Below are 15,580 nucleotides of genomic sequence, written 5' to 3' on the forward strand. Positions count from 1 at the left end.
GGAGTACACATTTATGGTACTTCTGGAGTATTTAATAATTTTTGATGACTAACAATCCATTTAAAGAAATTTTTTATAGAAAAAAGAAAAGAAAAAGTAATTATTGTTTTGGTAGTTTTTTTCATTTCTCATGAAAGTAGTGTTAAAACTTTCTTAAAATAAATTGTTAACCATTACCCGGACACTTGTTAACATGACCCATCAAAAAAAGAAAAAAAGAAAAAAAAGCTCTATTCATCCACGTATGAATTATTTTTTGGGTCGCCTTTTGGATCCAATTATGCATGAAAGTGATGAAACTACGCAAGATCTTGGTAAAAAGTAGTAGTATTTGGGAAATCGGAATGGCCCATTGGGCCCTTGCTTCTAATTTTGTTTGCGCCCTAGGAGAATAGCATTTGTCCCATCCTCCCTCACAATTTAGCTGAAGCCTGAAAGTTCACAACTTTAAATTAGATTTCTCTTTCATTATTACTGAGAAAATAGGAAAGAAGATCTCTAGTCACTCTTGACGTGAGAATAAGAATGGCATTAAAATTTTCCCAACTTTTTGGATGGGTAGCATCAGATTTCTTGTAGATTATTAAACAATATAAGAATTTTTAGTTGATTTCATAACCAAATCCAAAACTGAAAGCTATGACATGTTTGTTGGAATTTGTTATCAACATTCTACTTGCACACACGTAAATATAAAAATGTGATTTTTAAAATACTAGACACAACATGTACTATAGCATGATGAGAGATAGTAATGATCCGTTTGGATTAAGGAGAAGTAGAGTAAAGTAAAGCAGAATTGGCCCAAGATTAACTTATTTTCAGCCAATTCGACTTTACTCTCCTTCGCTCCCCTCAATCCAAGTGGGCCCTAGAGTTTTTATTGTAGCAGACGAGTTGAATGTCATAAATTGATTAGTCAAAACTTTTCATAAAATAATAACTAAATTATTAAAATCACCTTATGCAATCACTACTAGCTCAAACTTTTTGTTGGGACTAGTTATAGGTTATCATAATATCATAGTAGATGATCTGATTTTGAACTTACCAATTACAAATGACAGAATTCCAACTGTTAATTCCCACTTAGTGAGGGGGAGTACGGATTCATACATGAGAAAAATTGTTAGAATAATTTTTGAACGATTAAATTCACCCTGAGCTTAAACTTTTGAGAAAAATTGTTAGAATAATTTTTGAATGATTAAATTCACCCTTAGCTTAAACTTTTGAGACAAGTGATTGTTTATTCACTTTCAATATGCATATGGAAGATAAATCGCAATGATTATGACCAAGAAAGGTGATAATCGTAGCAACCTAGATTGAGAACTAACAATGATTGCAACTCAGAAACCAAGCATTAAGCAGTTGCATGCGAAAACAAGATGAACTGCAAAATTTTCCAAAAGAACATTAACAGTCACAATCATAAAATTATCCCACATCAGATGTGAAATTGTGGCTTGTGAACATATGGAAACGAACAAGTAGTACGGTACGCAATTGCAGTCTAGGAGGTCCCTTGCTGTGCTTTTTTTGTTTGGGGGAGGGGGGGGGGGGCCCAATTGCTCAACCGACTGCTGCAATTGCATCAAAAGCATTCACGGTTGCTCCTCCATCAACTGAAATGACCTGTCCAGTGATGTAAGAAGCAGCAGGTAGACAAAGGAATGCCACCAAGGATGAGACTTCCTCTGGTTCCGCAGCACGGCGAAGAGGAGTTTTAGAGATCATTTCATCTGAGAATTTCTTGTTAGCAAGCAACTGTAAGAATGGAAAAATCATCTTAAGCAGTGAGAAGTTGCTGCAGTTTTGAAGTATACTTAACCATGTATTTAGATAGAGTTTTGAATGTAAAACTGAATTTGATTTGAGTGATTTCAGCCTTGTTACCTACATTCTGGATTTGTACTATTTATTTTAGGCTGTGTTCTTTATGAATGAATTAAACTACGAAGGAAAGGAAAAATAAATCAACAACATTGGTGATGATCTTTACAACCTAGTGGATTTCATATTGCAAACAGCTTCCCCATAACAAGGAAAAATAAAATAAAAATGTTGTACCCAATACACAAGTCTCCTACTTTTGCAGGATCTGGAAAAGGTGGTTGGCAGACTCACTTGACCCCCACTTTTGGAGAGACATCACACCATAACATACAAACATAAGAATCTCCAGATGTCAAACCATTTTTTTTTCCCTTCCTATTAAAAAATGTGAACCCAATCTGCCTTATAGTCCACTACACAATTCATATTAATCATTCTACAAAGTTGCCGACCAAAAACAAATTAACAAAATGCACCAAGAAGATGTACATTAATGCTGTTGTATGAGAACTGATTCATTATGATGATTATGAAAAAATGACAATCAGTAACTAATACATGACATTGATTCATATGTCGGCCAACCTTTCGACCACAGGATAGGAGAGTAGCAGTGTTCATTCTTCACAATATACTAACTTTCTACCAAATATGTAAGACATGTTTGCTCAAAATAATTAGTTGATGTACTTTTTTTAAGTACCATATGGAAGTGAATTCCCCAATGAAGTAATCATACATTAAAAGTTAAAGTATCTAAAGCAATGATAAGCAGGAAAGGAGAGTCTTACGTTTTCTACAAGTGATGTTCTGGTATACCAAGGTGCAACACAATTGGTCCTGATATTGTCCTTTGCCCATTCGCAAGACAAATTTTTTGTAAGCTGATTAATAGCCGCTGCGTTTTGCAGATAGGAGAGAAAATCATTTTAGCCTTTTCATACTCACATGGTTAACTATCATGCTTATGCAAAAGTACAACATATCAGGGGAGCAACTCACCTTTGCTTGCTGCGTAGATGGATCCAGAACCTATATGCACAACCCCTGCAACAGAGGAAATGAACACAATGCTTCCCATTCCAGAAGCTTTTAGAAGAGGATGTGCAAGTTGACACAGGTGGTATACAGATTCGAAGTTGGTAGACATGAGTGTTAAAAATTCTTCAGTTGTGTACTCATTGGTTGGCTTCCTTATGTTTGTCCCAACATTGTTTATCTACACCCAGAACATCACAGATGTAAAATACTAGAATTCCATCAAATACAAAAACCCTTTGAAATTGATGCTTTCCAGTTGGTAAATAGAAACATTCTTGAGAATGCACTGTTATTATTACCTCAATAAAATGGGTGCTACAAGCACTCAGAGTTCAGTAAAAATAAGAAAAACATGGTATGGCTGTTTAAATATTTTTATTAATAACAGTAATTCCATATATGATTCACATTGTAATAAAGCATTTGCCATTATGCAGAAGACAATTTGACTTTGTGAATGCTTAAATTTCTTTCTGGACAAAATAAGCCACTTATTAAAAAATCAATAACATAGCATTGACATATGCAAGAAACACTATGTTTAACATCCTAGATTATATTTTCATCAATTTTGTTTGCCTTCTACGTGGCTAGTTGATCAAATGCCTTTTGCTGGTTGTCCACAATTTGCCTGTTAAAAGTTAAATGGGTAAGTTTAAATGACGGTACATCATACATGCACCAGCCATAGGAACTTCACTCTCTTGCATTTTGGAGAGTTTCTTTAATGAAAAGCAAATATAATTTTAGCATCAGGCACTTTGAATGACAATATACTTGTATAATTACACATGAGGACTATGGCCATAATGCTGCTGTCAAATGGTTTATTTCTCTTCAATCAAAGTCTCCACGTCACACAAATTAAAAAAGTCTCCACGTCACACAAATTAAGAAGTTGAAGCAATAAAAAAAAATTGTAGGTGAACCTAATTAAAACTGTTAAGCTTGACAAATCTTCTTAAATCAGATTGCAAGGTGTGATTAACGATCAGGAATTTAATTAGAATTCACATTCATTTGTTTAGAACATTTCTCACTAACCTCAAATTCCAATTATACCTTAAACATGATCCTATCCGGATTAGGATCCTCTATTGTTCTTTGGGAAACCCCAGTCCACAATGCTATGACTAAATCTAATGCACCTCAAAATGAGACAAATAATTAAATTTAACATAAAACCCACATCCACTAAAACATATTTCCCCCAAAAGCGATAATTTAAAGGACCACACCATCGAAATTAAATCTTAATAACATGAGACCCAAAAAAAAAAAAAAAAAAAAATCTTGCCAATACCAACTCATTTCATGCTTCTCTATAACATTTATGACAAACAAGTGAACCCAATTTTCTTTTTTCTTTTCAAACCCAAAAAAAAGAAAAAAAAAAAATCGGCCTATGACTATATAAGCTCACACCTCAAAGACATCATTTGTGGGACTATTTATCCTTCAAAAACAAAAAAGAATGGTTTTTTTTTTTTTGTGGTGGGGAGGGACTCACAAGTATGTTGAGCTTGCCATTGAAAAAAGAAGCTACGTCTTGGATGAGCTTTTCTCTTTGGTCACGTGAAGATGCATCGCACACCGACCCAGATACCACAAAACCCTTTCCTTCCCATTCCTGCAAGCACTTATTCAGCTCCGCTTCATTCCTTGAACAAGTGTACACGGATGCACCAAACCCTGCTAGTTCCTCCACCACTGCATGTCTGATCATAAACAAAAAAAACACATTCATTCATTAATTCAATCAACAAAGCCAAATTCAAACAAAAGGGTTTAAATTGAATCACAAAAGAAGAAGAAGAAGAAGACCCAATGCCACGGGTGCCACCGGTGACAAGAGCGGTCATTCCCTTGAGAGACCATTTTGAGCCTCTGACTTTGCTAATCAAATCTGACTCTGCCATTGATATCTCTGTCTCTGTCTCTGTCTCTGTCTGGTTGTCTCACGCTCTTTTCTCAGTTGAATCTCTATATGTTAACTTTCAAGTAATATATACACGTGTGTGTATACACGTGTGTATGTGTGTTTTTATCAAATAAAAAAAAAAAAAAAAAAAAACTTTCAAGTACTATCATAAAGTCATTAATATCTATCCCAAAAAAGTATCATAAAGTGATTAAAGTCATAAACTACTACCTCTTTTAAGGCGAAAATTATATCTTGCGCCCGGCATATGCCGGGTGCAGGATATATCGGCTCCTTTTAAGGCGTATACGAATGTTGTTTCAACACGTGACTTTGAGAAGGAGGAGTTTTGTTTTGTTTTGTTCTATTTATTTGTTTAGGTAACAAATCTATGTCTAATTTTTATCTTTTAATTTTTAAAATTAAATTACTTTTATCATATTATTATATTTATATTTCTTTCCAGTTAAATTCTTAATAATAGATTATATTTTTTATATCAGAGCACTAGCAAGTATACATATCGCAGTGAAGTTTATAATTATTTCCCTTAAGAATCACGTTAAGGTATTTGGTATCAAATGCTACTATGTCAGTATTATCAAAATTTAATAAGTATGGGACATGTCAGTAAAAAATAACTATCTACTAACAAATGAAAGATATGTGTTAATAGAGAGTTATTTTTATACACATGTCTCTCATTAATTAAATTTTGATACAGATGAGTAATATAATTTGATACAAAATACTTTTTCCAAAATCATTGTAGTGCACATTCTAAAAAAAAAAGAAAAGAAAAGAAGAAGATTAATGTAGTGCAGGATAAGTGTTTGTTTCACATGGGTTCTTACACAAATTTTGTTCAATTGACAACTTGAGTTGAATCACGATTTTAGTTTTAGCCTTTCTTATAAGGTTTAACGAGAATAGAGGGAGATTTGTTTTCCCTTAAAAAAAATGAAAGAAAAGAAAAGAAAAGAGAGTGTTGAGTCTTTTGGTGTGAGTTAAGTCACAATTTCAATAATAATGATAAGGATGAATGATTAACCTAACATAATTAAGCTAAAACTAATAGGTTTTTTGGAAAAGTGGGGTCATATATAGGAATCATATCTAAATTGAATCCAATTTATATTATAATTGTAGTTTAGTTTTGTTCCAAGTGTCAATTTTTAATTACTTAATTTTTTGTATGTGTTGTAAAATTTTAAAGTACTAGCTAGTGTACGAACCGTACCGAAGTATAATTTGATAAGAACAATGTTGAACCCACAGAAACTTGAATGAACGTAGAAAAATTAATTAAACCTTAACCAAATTAATTCTAATATATTTTAATTAAAATTGATTGTTTTGAAATTAAAATAAACTAAGCAAATAATTAACAAAACAAAGATGTGATATAAAGTAGTAAAAAGATGTAAATAGACAAGAGAAAGGAATTAAGATTTTGGAATTCGCCTTGCAAATCATATCAGCATATATTTATGATCATTAATTTTTCCTAACCACTGTATGATAATCTAGAAATCAATCTTGCTATCATGGATAATATTCTCATTAAAACTTATGTTTAAAAATCCAAATTATGTTCTTCTTTGCTTTCTAGGTATAAAATCAAATCATCAATTGTATCCATTGACAAACAAATCACAAGAAGTATCCAATTTTAAAATGAAGAAATAATGAACCAAGTATTTAATTAATTAAGACAAATCCTAAATCATGAGAAAAATATAATTGAACTCATATCTAGAATTCTATCTTAGTCAATTGATTTGAAGTAAGAACAATTTAAACCATTAAAGAACAACTATTGTGAGAAAAATTAAATCACGTAAATACTACTAATAATCTTTAACAAGGTTTCATCCTCAACTTTAATTATAAATTTAGCTACACATAATAATTGAAAGAAAATACAAGAATAAAATACTAAGTATTAAACTAAACAAATAAGATAGAGGAAAAAAATAGTCATAGTGCTAAAGAAGAGCCACCAAAAAAAAAAAAAATGATAGTCATCCTCTGTTTCAGCTTTTTTCTGGCCACCTGAATTATTTTCTGTTTCCCTTTATTTATACTTACATTCACATATGCGGCTGAGACCTAAAAGCTCATTATTAAAACCAACGTGGCCCAAAAGTAAGTACTCCCTAGCTAGATGTTTTGGTGAACAAATCAAGAGGCCCACAACAACAAGACAATTACTGATTTGGACTCCAAAGCCCACCACGTTGACTTTGCAAGAATTGCTTGATTTGAGTTTTATTTTCTTGTGCACTTCATCCACGTTGGATTGAATCTTGGGTTTCTTTTTTTTCTTTTTTTCTTTCTTTGTTTTTGGTCTTCTCTTGAATTCACGCTTGGGCTGGATCTTTACTTGGGGCTGAATCTTTCCTTCGTGCTTCACATTGGCCTGGTCCAACTTTACATGAAAAACCCTTATTACCTACAACGTAAAGATAATATATAATCAGTTACAAAATAGTATAAAAATATGGCTAAATATGTAGATATGAGAGTTTTTTATTGTATATATTTCATGCACATTAGTATGAAATGACCCAGTTATAATAGTTTGTGCAAAAATCAAGATGACCATTTCACCCACTTATGTAAAACCATTTCATTGTCGCCGATGCTAAATAAGATTTTTTCTATTAAAAAATAATACTATATATAGGCACTTGTGGGGGGTTGGGCCCAAGTGACCCATGTTTGCCTATCTGATCAAAACCCAACATAGAACCGGAGGCCCATTAGACGAGCTAAGCTTGGTACATAGGGAGAAAGTTAACCCTGGGCCCTATCACAATGGGCCCAACCCTAAGGTCGGGATGATGACCAAGGAGACAACTACTTGAGGGAGACTTAAGTGGTCGGCTAAACGCTGACTAGTAATGAAGGAAGTCGGGGTGAAATATGAAGCTAGCGAGATCGGTAGCCAAGGACTGATAGTGCTATTAGGGAACCACCACCGAACACTATTTGGTATTTAAAATAAGTTCTAAGGGAATCCTCTAAAGTCGTGAGAATCCTTTGGGATTCTGATGAACATGAGAATACGTGTGAAGTAAGAAAATAATAATGATCACCCCACTAACAAGAGACTATAAAAAGGAGAAGAGGGTAGATGCTTAGGGGTTGGAAAAACTAGGGAGTGAGAGACAGAGAGTAGAAACACTTGGGAGTTAAGAGAAACCAGGTGAAGTTTGAGGCCTAATTTGTAGGATTAAGATTTAACCCACATAAATAAATTGTATCCCAAATACTATCGTCGAAACAGTCTTGGGTGACCACAACACTAATTTTAGCAATTTGGTTCAATGAAATTATACTTGCCTCCTTTGACAGTATCACTAATCCTTTAAAAACCATTAAAAAAAAAATTAGTTCTAAAATCTATATCAAGTTTAACAAACCCAAAGGAAAAAAAATAGTATGACAACAAAAATTACCAATCACAAAGCTAAAAAAAAAAAAAAAATTAAGCCCAATTAACAATTTTTACCCAAAACAAACAACTCAACCCTTTGAAAAAAATTCAACAAAATGATTTTGCGATTATCTAGTAGTAGATGCACACATCGAAGACCAAAAAAAAAATCTTATGCGGCTAAGCAGCCTAACTAAGAGAACATATAGTGAAATGGAAGATGAGTTTTTTTTATTAATCTTTTATTAATTTTATTTTAATAGATACTATGAAGTTATTCATTGAAATGGAACATCATTGTAACAATTAGTATGGATTCAATTATAGATGGTTTCGAAGATTAAAAAAAAAAAAAAAATCAAGTTCCCTTGTCATAAAATGATTTCATTAAAATGTATTATGAAACAATGATTATGTGTCTTGTTTTTGTTGACAATTTGTTAATACTAAATGAATACTTATTTTGAGTTTTATAAATACAATGTTTTTTTTTTTTGTGCTTCTGTCTCACTTAACTCCAAGTTTTGGCTCTATCCCAGAGAGATGACTGCCTCAATACTCACCTACATAGGTAAGACCATGTCATCATCATTGTGTTGAATATTTTTGTACCTTTTTTCAGAAAGTTTGAACCTATGATATCCGAGGATTGAACTCTAGATTTTTTATTCAACCATAAAAAAATTTACTAGTTAAGTTACTAGAACTCAAAATATTTTTGTACTTAAGCACGAATTACAACATAATTAACTCAATTTTTAAAAAAACGAGACGCACTACAAAATCTTACTTACATTTAGATGACCAAATTAATAATTTAACATTTTATAAAAATATTCTTTGGTATTGTGGTTCAGGATCTACAATGTTTTAAAACCTCTTCTTTTTTTTTTTTATTATTATTTTTTTATTTAAATGGGAAAAAGCCCAATAAGTTGATAACAAATGAGCACACTCTTATGGAAGTGATTGAGTAACATACCTTCTTCTTCTTCTTCATTCTCTTTTATTATTTATTATTACTATTTTTTAGTGGGGTTTGTGTCGTGATTTTTTGTTTCCCCCTAGCATATCTTCTCTACTACTATCCTTCAAGGCTCAACCACGAGAAAAGTTGAATTTGCCTTTGGTGCTTAACAGCACTCCCTGAAGTATAAGAGCAAACTTCGTAACAATAATTACCCTAAAAAATTGGTTAATGGAGTGTGGACTAAAATTCAAAAAATTTATATTCTACCAAATAGGTTTGTTTTAAATTAAATACTGGGTTTCAGTTCGCTCAACTAGTAAATTATATGATGGTTGAATAAAAAATTTGGGGTTTAATTCCCGCCCACACCAAAAACCGTTTGGTTTCTTTGTCTGATGATAAGGAACTATTATCAAGAACGGACGTCATAGATTGAAACTCTCTAATAAAAATGTTTTAAATTAAATAACAAATAATATTAAATTGATATACAAAATTTAGCCAGCAATCATGGGTAGGACATATAATTAGAAGTGAAGTTAACCACAAATTTGGTAAGAATGGAATGTAAAAGTAAAACCCATGTTTTAAACTATTCAATAATATATTGTCATATCATCTTTTTATTTAAAACTTAGTATATCCTACCATACATAATAACATCTCAATAAACTCACAGAGTCACAGTTAAGTTGAATTTTCAAATGGGTATTAAAATTGATTGAGTGTGGTTGTGCATAATTTTTAATATGTAATATAACGATGTGGCGTGTTGAGATTGGAGGAATAAAACTTGAGTTTTACACTCACATTTTTAGAGCATCAGCATTGAATGGGCTAAACCTCTTCTCAATGCCAAATTCTAAAGTAATATACCACTGAGGCCCAAAAGTGAGCTCCATTGAATGTTGGGTTCTGGAACGATTGGAAATAAAAATACCATAGAGCTACAGTGCAATTCTAAAGATAGAATTGCACTGTAGCTCAATGGTATTTTTTTATATTAATATTTTATTGTAAATATCTGTCATTTCTCTCTCTCCACAGTCTCTTATCTCTGCAGCTCACCCATTCACCGATTCACCTCACCCATTTGTCGAAAATTGGCAGAAACACACCGATTCACCTCACCCATCTCCGCAGCTCTTTCACATCAAGCCTCTCTCTTTTCTCATTACCCTCTCTCACTCTCTTGACTCGCTGTTGGCTGAAGCAAGGTCCGACGAAGGCGTGGCGGTGATGGCATGGGTTTCAAATCTGCGGCGTGGATTTCAAATCGGTGATAGCGTATTTTCGACGGCCTGGGTTGACTCGCTGTTGGCCGAAGCAAAGTCCGACGAAGGCGTGGCGGTGATGGCGTGGGTTTCAAATCGGCGGCATGGATTTCAAATCGGTGATAGCGTATTTTCGACGGCGTGGGTTTCAAATCGGCGGCGTGGGTTTCTGATTGGTGGCCTAGGTTTCTGATCGGTGGCTTGGGTTTGCTAATTGGTGGCTTGGGGTTGCTGATCGGTGGCTTGTGGAGATCGGCGTGGTGGGTTTGAAGTGATTTCCTCGTGGGTTTGAAGTGGTTTTTTCTCTTGGTGTGTTTCTGCCAATTTCTTGTGTTTCTTGGCAATTTTTTCGATCGGTGGTGGTGGTTTTTGGCAATTTTTTTTTGTGTTTCTTTCCCTTTTGGTGGTTGTTTCTTGTGGTTGTTGTTGGTGGTGAGTTTGGTTGTGGTGGTGGTTGCTGGCCGGTGGCGTGGTGGTGGCAAGGTGGATTTATGGGTTTTTCTTTTTTGGAACAGAGTTTCTTTGAGAGGAAATTTTGTTGGGTATATATTTTAATGCTTAAATATATTATTTTAATGAGTAGAATAGTAAAATAGAAGTTTTGATGTTGGGTGTAATGGAGAATGGTATTGTATAATTGATAAAGTAGCTTTTTGGATGGTAAAATAGGATAGAATTAGGAAAAATGAATGTGGATGCTCTTATAGGATGTAATCTCATATATGGGATGCTATAATTCCAAAGAAGAAATTGATGTCATAGTAAATTTTATTTTGATTTCTAAAATTTTTTATCTTTCTAACTATCACACAAAAAAAAAAAAACACCAAAAAAGAAGAAGGATAATACATGGCATTTGGGCTCGTAGGTAAGCCCAATTGAGTGCCCATGTGGATAACCCATAATCTCTAAAAACCCAAATTCTAGACAGTACATCCATGAAAAATTATTGCTATGTTCTCTTTTAGGGTCTATTTAGATATCATTTATTGTTGAAAGTTGAAAGTATTGTAGTAAAATAATTTTAAATGTGTAAATAGTACTATAGGATCTAGTTTTAAATGAAAATTTGCTAAATTCTGTATTTATGGGTTCCGTAAACAGTATACGGGAGTCACAATTTTTCAGCAAAACACAGGAACACCCGGAAAACGTGCAACCATGCAATAACAACCCCAACAACCATACATTAACTACACTGTACACACATCCATAGAGTCACTCATCCCCTGTCAATGTTAGGGCTCTCAATTATCCTAGGGTCGCATCGGTAAACCATTCTTTCAACTTGATCTATGAAAATTTCTGCAGGCTCTTGTATTGTAGTTTCTTCTACGGACAAGAAAAGGGAGGATGTGAAGCTCATTGGTGGGGCTTAGATGAGAAATAGCCTTAGTTTATGGTCCTCCATGTGCAAAAAATACCTCGTTGTTTCATTGTGGAATCAAGATATATCAAACCCTTCCTTTTATTTTTTATTTTTAAATAAAACATGTCTATATGCCTTTTCTTCCTCATGATTATTCTTTACAGAATAACATTGTAATGTTTGAATAGGTATTTTTCATTGCTTAAAGATTACATAGAAATTTAAATTTGTCCATCAAAGAGTTATATTGGTTCTTAATATTTTTAAGAAAAATATCATTTGACATTGGTTTCAACTAAATTTCATGTGTGAAATTAGTCATTATACCATTTAATTTTACTACAGGAAATGATAATTTTTATGTTGAAGAATATGTTTCATTCTAAAAAAAAAAAAAAAATCATTTATGATTCATGGTTAGTGACATCATTTTTATGATGGACAAGTTACAAAGTACATTAAATCAAATCCACAATTAATAACTAATAAGTACGTAATGTGATAGTTTATTAGAAAAATGTTGATGAACAATGGTTAATAATTTATTTTTAAAAAAAGAAATTTTAAAAGAAAAAAATAAATAATATATTTTAACAATTTTTTTAAAACTTTTTATAAATTTTTTAAAAATAAATTATTATTGCTCAAAAAAGTATAGTTAGCATTTATAGTAACTGTAAAGCAAGTTTCACATTGTACGTAACATATTTAATGATCTAAATTTCTAGCTAGGATGTCCTGTCAAAGTCTTTTCTGTTTTTTTTTAACCTGCTCATGGTACTTTTTTTTTTTTTTTATAATTTTTAATGGGTATTTTTATACAAGGAATATGTTAATAAGCCGTGTGGTGTTTGTTAAGGTTTTTTTAAAGTGGCTTTTATTTAATAAAAAAAATAGCCACACAATTTATTTATATATATATACACACACATATATATTCTTTTTATGAAACTCGCCCCCACAACTTATAAAACTAAATAAAAAACAGAAAATTGTAAAAAAGACAAAAATTTCCGATAAAAGTAAAAAAATTGTTGTTAACTAGCATTTTACAGTGCCGGTTAATACAACCTTTTATTTTGTTAACTAAGAAAAAAAATTATACCATATTTGTTACTGAAAGTGGTTTAAAAAAATAAAATTTAAATGTACTGCTAAAATGTGTCAAACTTAAACTATTTATTAATTTTGAAATTTTTTGAAATTTTTTTATTAAAAATATTGCAAATAAAGGTAAAAATTAGTTAAAATATTACAGCAAAATTTATAAAAAGTATAAAAAAATGCAATAATACTCATAAATAGTAGAAAAAATAAGATAAATAGTAATAAAAATAAGTTTTTTTAAAAAAAAAGTAAAATAAGTTGACTTTAAACTTTAATTCAAAATGCAACCGTAATTAAGTCACACCTCTGCACATGTCGTGTAAATTGTGGGTCCTAAAGCCCAATCTTAATGTATACTTTTCTACATTTACTAAGACTTAAAAGCCCAACAACTAATTCCAATTATGTAGGCCTAACTCTGTCCTTTAAAACCAAAAGGTATCTTTCTTTTTCTTTTTTTTTCTTTTTTTTTTCTTTTTTTTTTTCTCTGGTAAAATGGAAAATATCAATAAGAACTAAACAACAGATACAGGATAAGAAACAAAGCGATCAAAAAGAACCCCTGCACTATCCAGGCCTAACAAGAGAGCTACGTCTGTTGGGGGTTCCAAAAAAATAACAAAATCTTGTCCTAACAAAGCTCCCCTTTTAGCTAATGCATCGGCGCACTTATTTGCCTCCTTAAAACAATGTTGGACTCGCACCATAGGAATACTCCTAAGACTATTTTTACAGTCTTTAACAATGGCAGAACAACCATTCGGATTTGCTGCATCTTTGTTCAAGAAGTCGACCACTACTTGAGCATCCAATTCAATAATAACAACTTGCAATTTGAGTGCCACACATAATCTGATACCATCCTGCAACGCCCATAACTCAGCAGCAACACTAGTGGCGGTACCAATTGCCCTAGCATAACCTTTAACCCAATTACCATTAGCATCTTGAATCAGCCCCCCACCTCCTACCAGGCCAGGATTATCGAGCGACGACCCATCCGAATTAAGCTTAAACCAATTAATAGGAGGAGGACCCCAGCCTACCTTGATGATCATTTTGGACCTGGATCGTTTCCCATTAATTCCCACAAAGGCAAGCTCAATAACTTTAGCCATTGTTTCTTTGTTAAGATCCTTGTGAGCTCTTTCATTTCTAAAAATGATTCTGTTTCTATGAAGCCAAATAGACCAGAGACCAAAGCTAAAAATTATTCCCCAATCGATATTCAAATAGGAATAGGGGCAAGTGCTACAACAATTCAGCCTAAGCCAATCAAGCATGTTAGTCTCAAAGAAGAGGTTGAGCTGAAAAGGGGAGGGGGGGGGGAAAGAGTTCCAGAATGTCCGAGCATAACGACAATCTCTAGAGCATGAATTATAGATTCGGGAGCATCATTACATACCGGGCACAACGGGGAAACGTCCATTCCTCTAGCAGCTAAGGCAGTCCGCACTAATATGCTCTTATGATAGCATTGCCACAGGAAGCATTTAATCTTAGGAATGGTGAGCACTTTCCATATCCATTCCCCTTTAAACACCTCAGCTTTACCACCTTCCTCCGCAATTTTTGCCAGCTTATAAGCTTCCTTGAGATCAAAATTTCCACTTGAAGAGGATGACCAGGTAATATGGTTTGTGCAACGGGGGGAATATGAGATGGGAGTAGCTTGAATAATTTGGCGCAATTTCCAAGGAAAAATAAATGAGAAACCTTGCTAGTTCCAGCCATTGAGACTAACAACATCTTTGAGAAGGCGATCCTCCTCCCCACGGTTCAAAGGTCCCATAATGAGACTTTTAAGGCTGCTTGAGTCCAGCCACTTATCATTCCAAAGGGAAATATAGCTATTCCCTCCTGCTATCCATTTAGAACCCTCCTTGAAGACCGCTTCACCTTTCTTGCAAGCTGACCAAATAGAAGAACATGTACAAGTCCTAACTTGATGGCTTGTAACTCTTCCTGGTCGGCAATATTTCTGGTTCAACACTTTGGCCCACATAGAAGAGGATTCAGTTCGGAGCCGCCAATTAAGCTTGGCAAGAAGGCCAATGTTCTTAGCTTTCGCACTTTGAAGACCAAGGCCACCTTCCTTTTTAGGTTAGTGATTTTTTTCCAGCCAACCAAGTAGATTTTTCTCTTATTATCCGAAGTTCCCCATAAAAAATTCCTGCTAAGCCGGTCTATATGATGCAAATTTTTGGGGGGGAGAGCCACACATTGCATAGTATAGTTAGGAATGGTGGAAGTAACTGCTTGAGTGAGCACAAATTTGCCTGCAAAGGATAAAAGATTAGCCTTCCAACCAGCCAAGCGGCTTTGAATTCGCTGGATGATAAAGCTAAAATCCAGGTTAATGCCTTTGTGCTTGATGGGAAAGCCAAGGTATTTCCCTAATGAGGGAGTAGAACGAAAACCCAAGGTGTCAGCAAGCTTAGACTGAAGATCAGAAGCGATATTAGGCGAAAAGAAAACTCTAGATTTTTCATTGCTTACTCTCTGGCCTGAAAGCCTACAAAAGGTGTCAAGCACATCCCTCACTGCCATGCAATTTTTTCGGTCAGCCTTCGTGAATAACACTAGGTCATCTGCGAAGAAAAGGTGTGAGAAGTCT

General features: G+C 33.5%; 1 protein-coding gene across 2 annotated transcripts; it reads right to left on the reverse strand.

Annotated features, from left to right (window-relative positions):
* Window positions 1-1,219: 1,219 nt before the first annotated feature.
* Window positions 1,220-4,866, reverse strand: LOC142637992 (tropinone reductase homolog At5g06060-like). 2 transcript variants are annotated; one of them, XM_075811978.1, is made up of 5 exons: window positions 4,705-4,866; window positions 4,391-4,598; window positions 2,842-3,058; window positions 2,631-2,737; window positions 1,220-1,770 (listed from the first exon to the last, which is right to left on the reverse strand). In XM_075811978.1, the coding sequence occupies exons 1-5, from the start codon at window positions 4,797-4,799 to the stop codon at window positions 1,576-1,578; spliced, it is 822 nt and encodes a 273-aa protein (XP_075668093.1). In that variant the 5' UTR covers window positions 4,800-4,866; the 3' UTR covers window positions 1,220-1,575. The 2 variants fall into 2 exon arrangements, with proteins under 2 accessions (XP_075668093.1, XP_075668094.1); XM_075811979.1 differs by having other exon boundaries at window positions 1,346-1,745.
* Window positions 4,867-15,580: the final 10,714 nt, after the last annotated feature.

Source organism: Castanea sativa, chromosome 6, assembly GCF_040712315.1.
Source record: "Castanea sativa cultivar Marrone di Chiusa Pesio chromosome 6, ASM4071231v1".
Classification (NCBI taxonomy): domain Eukaryota; kingdom Viridiplantae; phylum Streptophyta; class Magnoliopsida; order Fagales; family Fagaceae; genus Castanea; species Castanea sativa.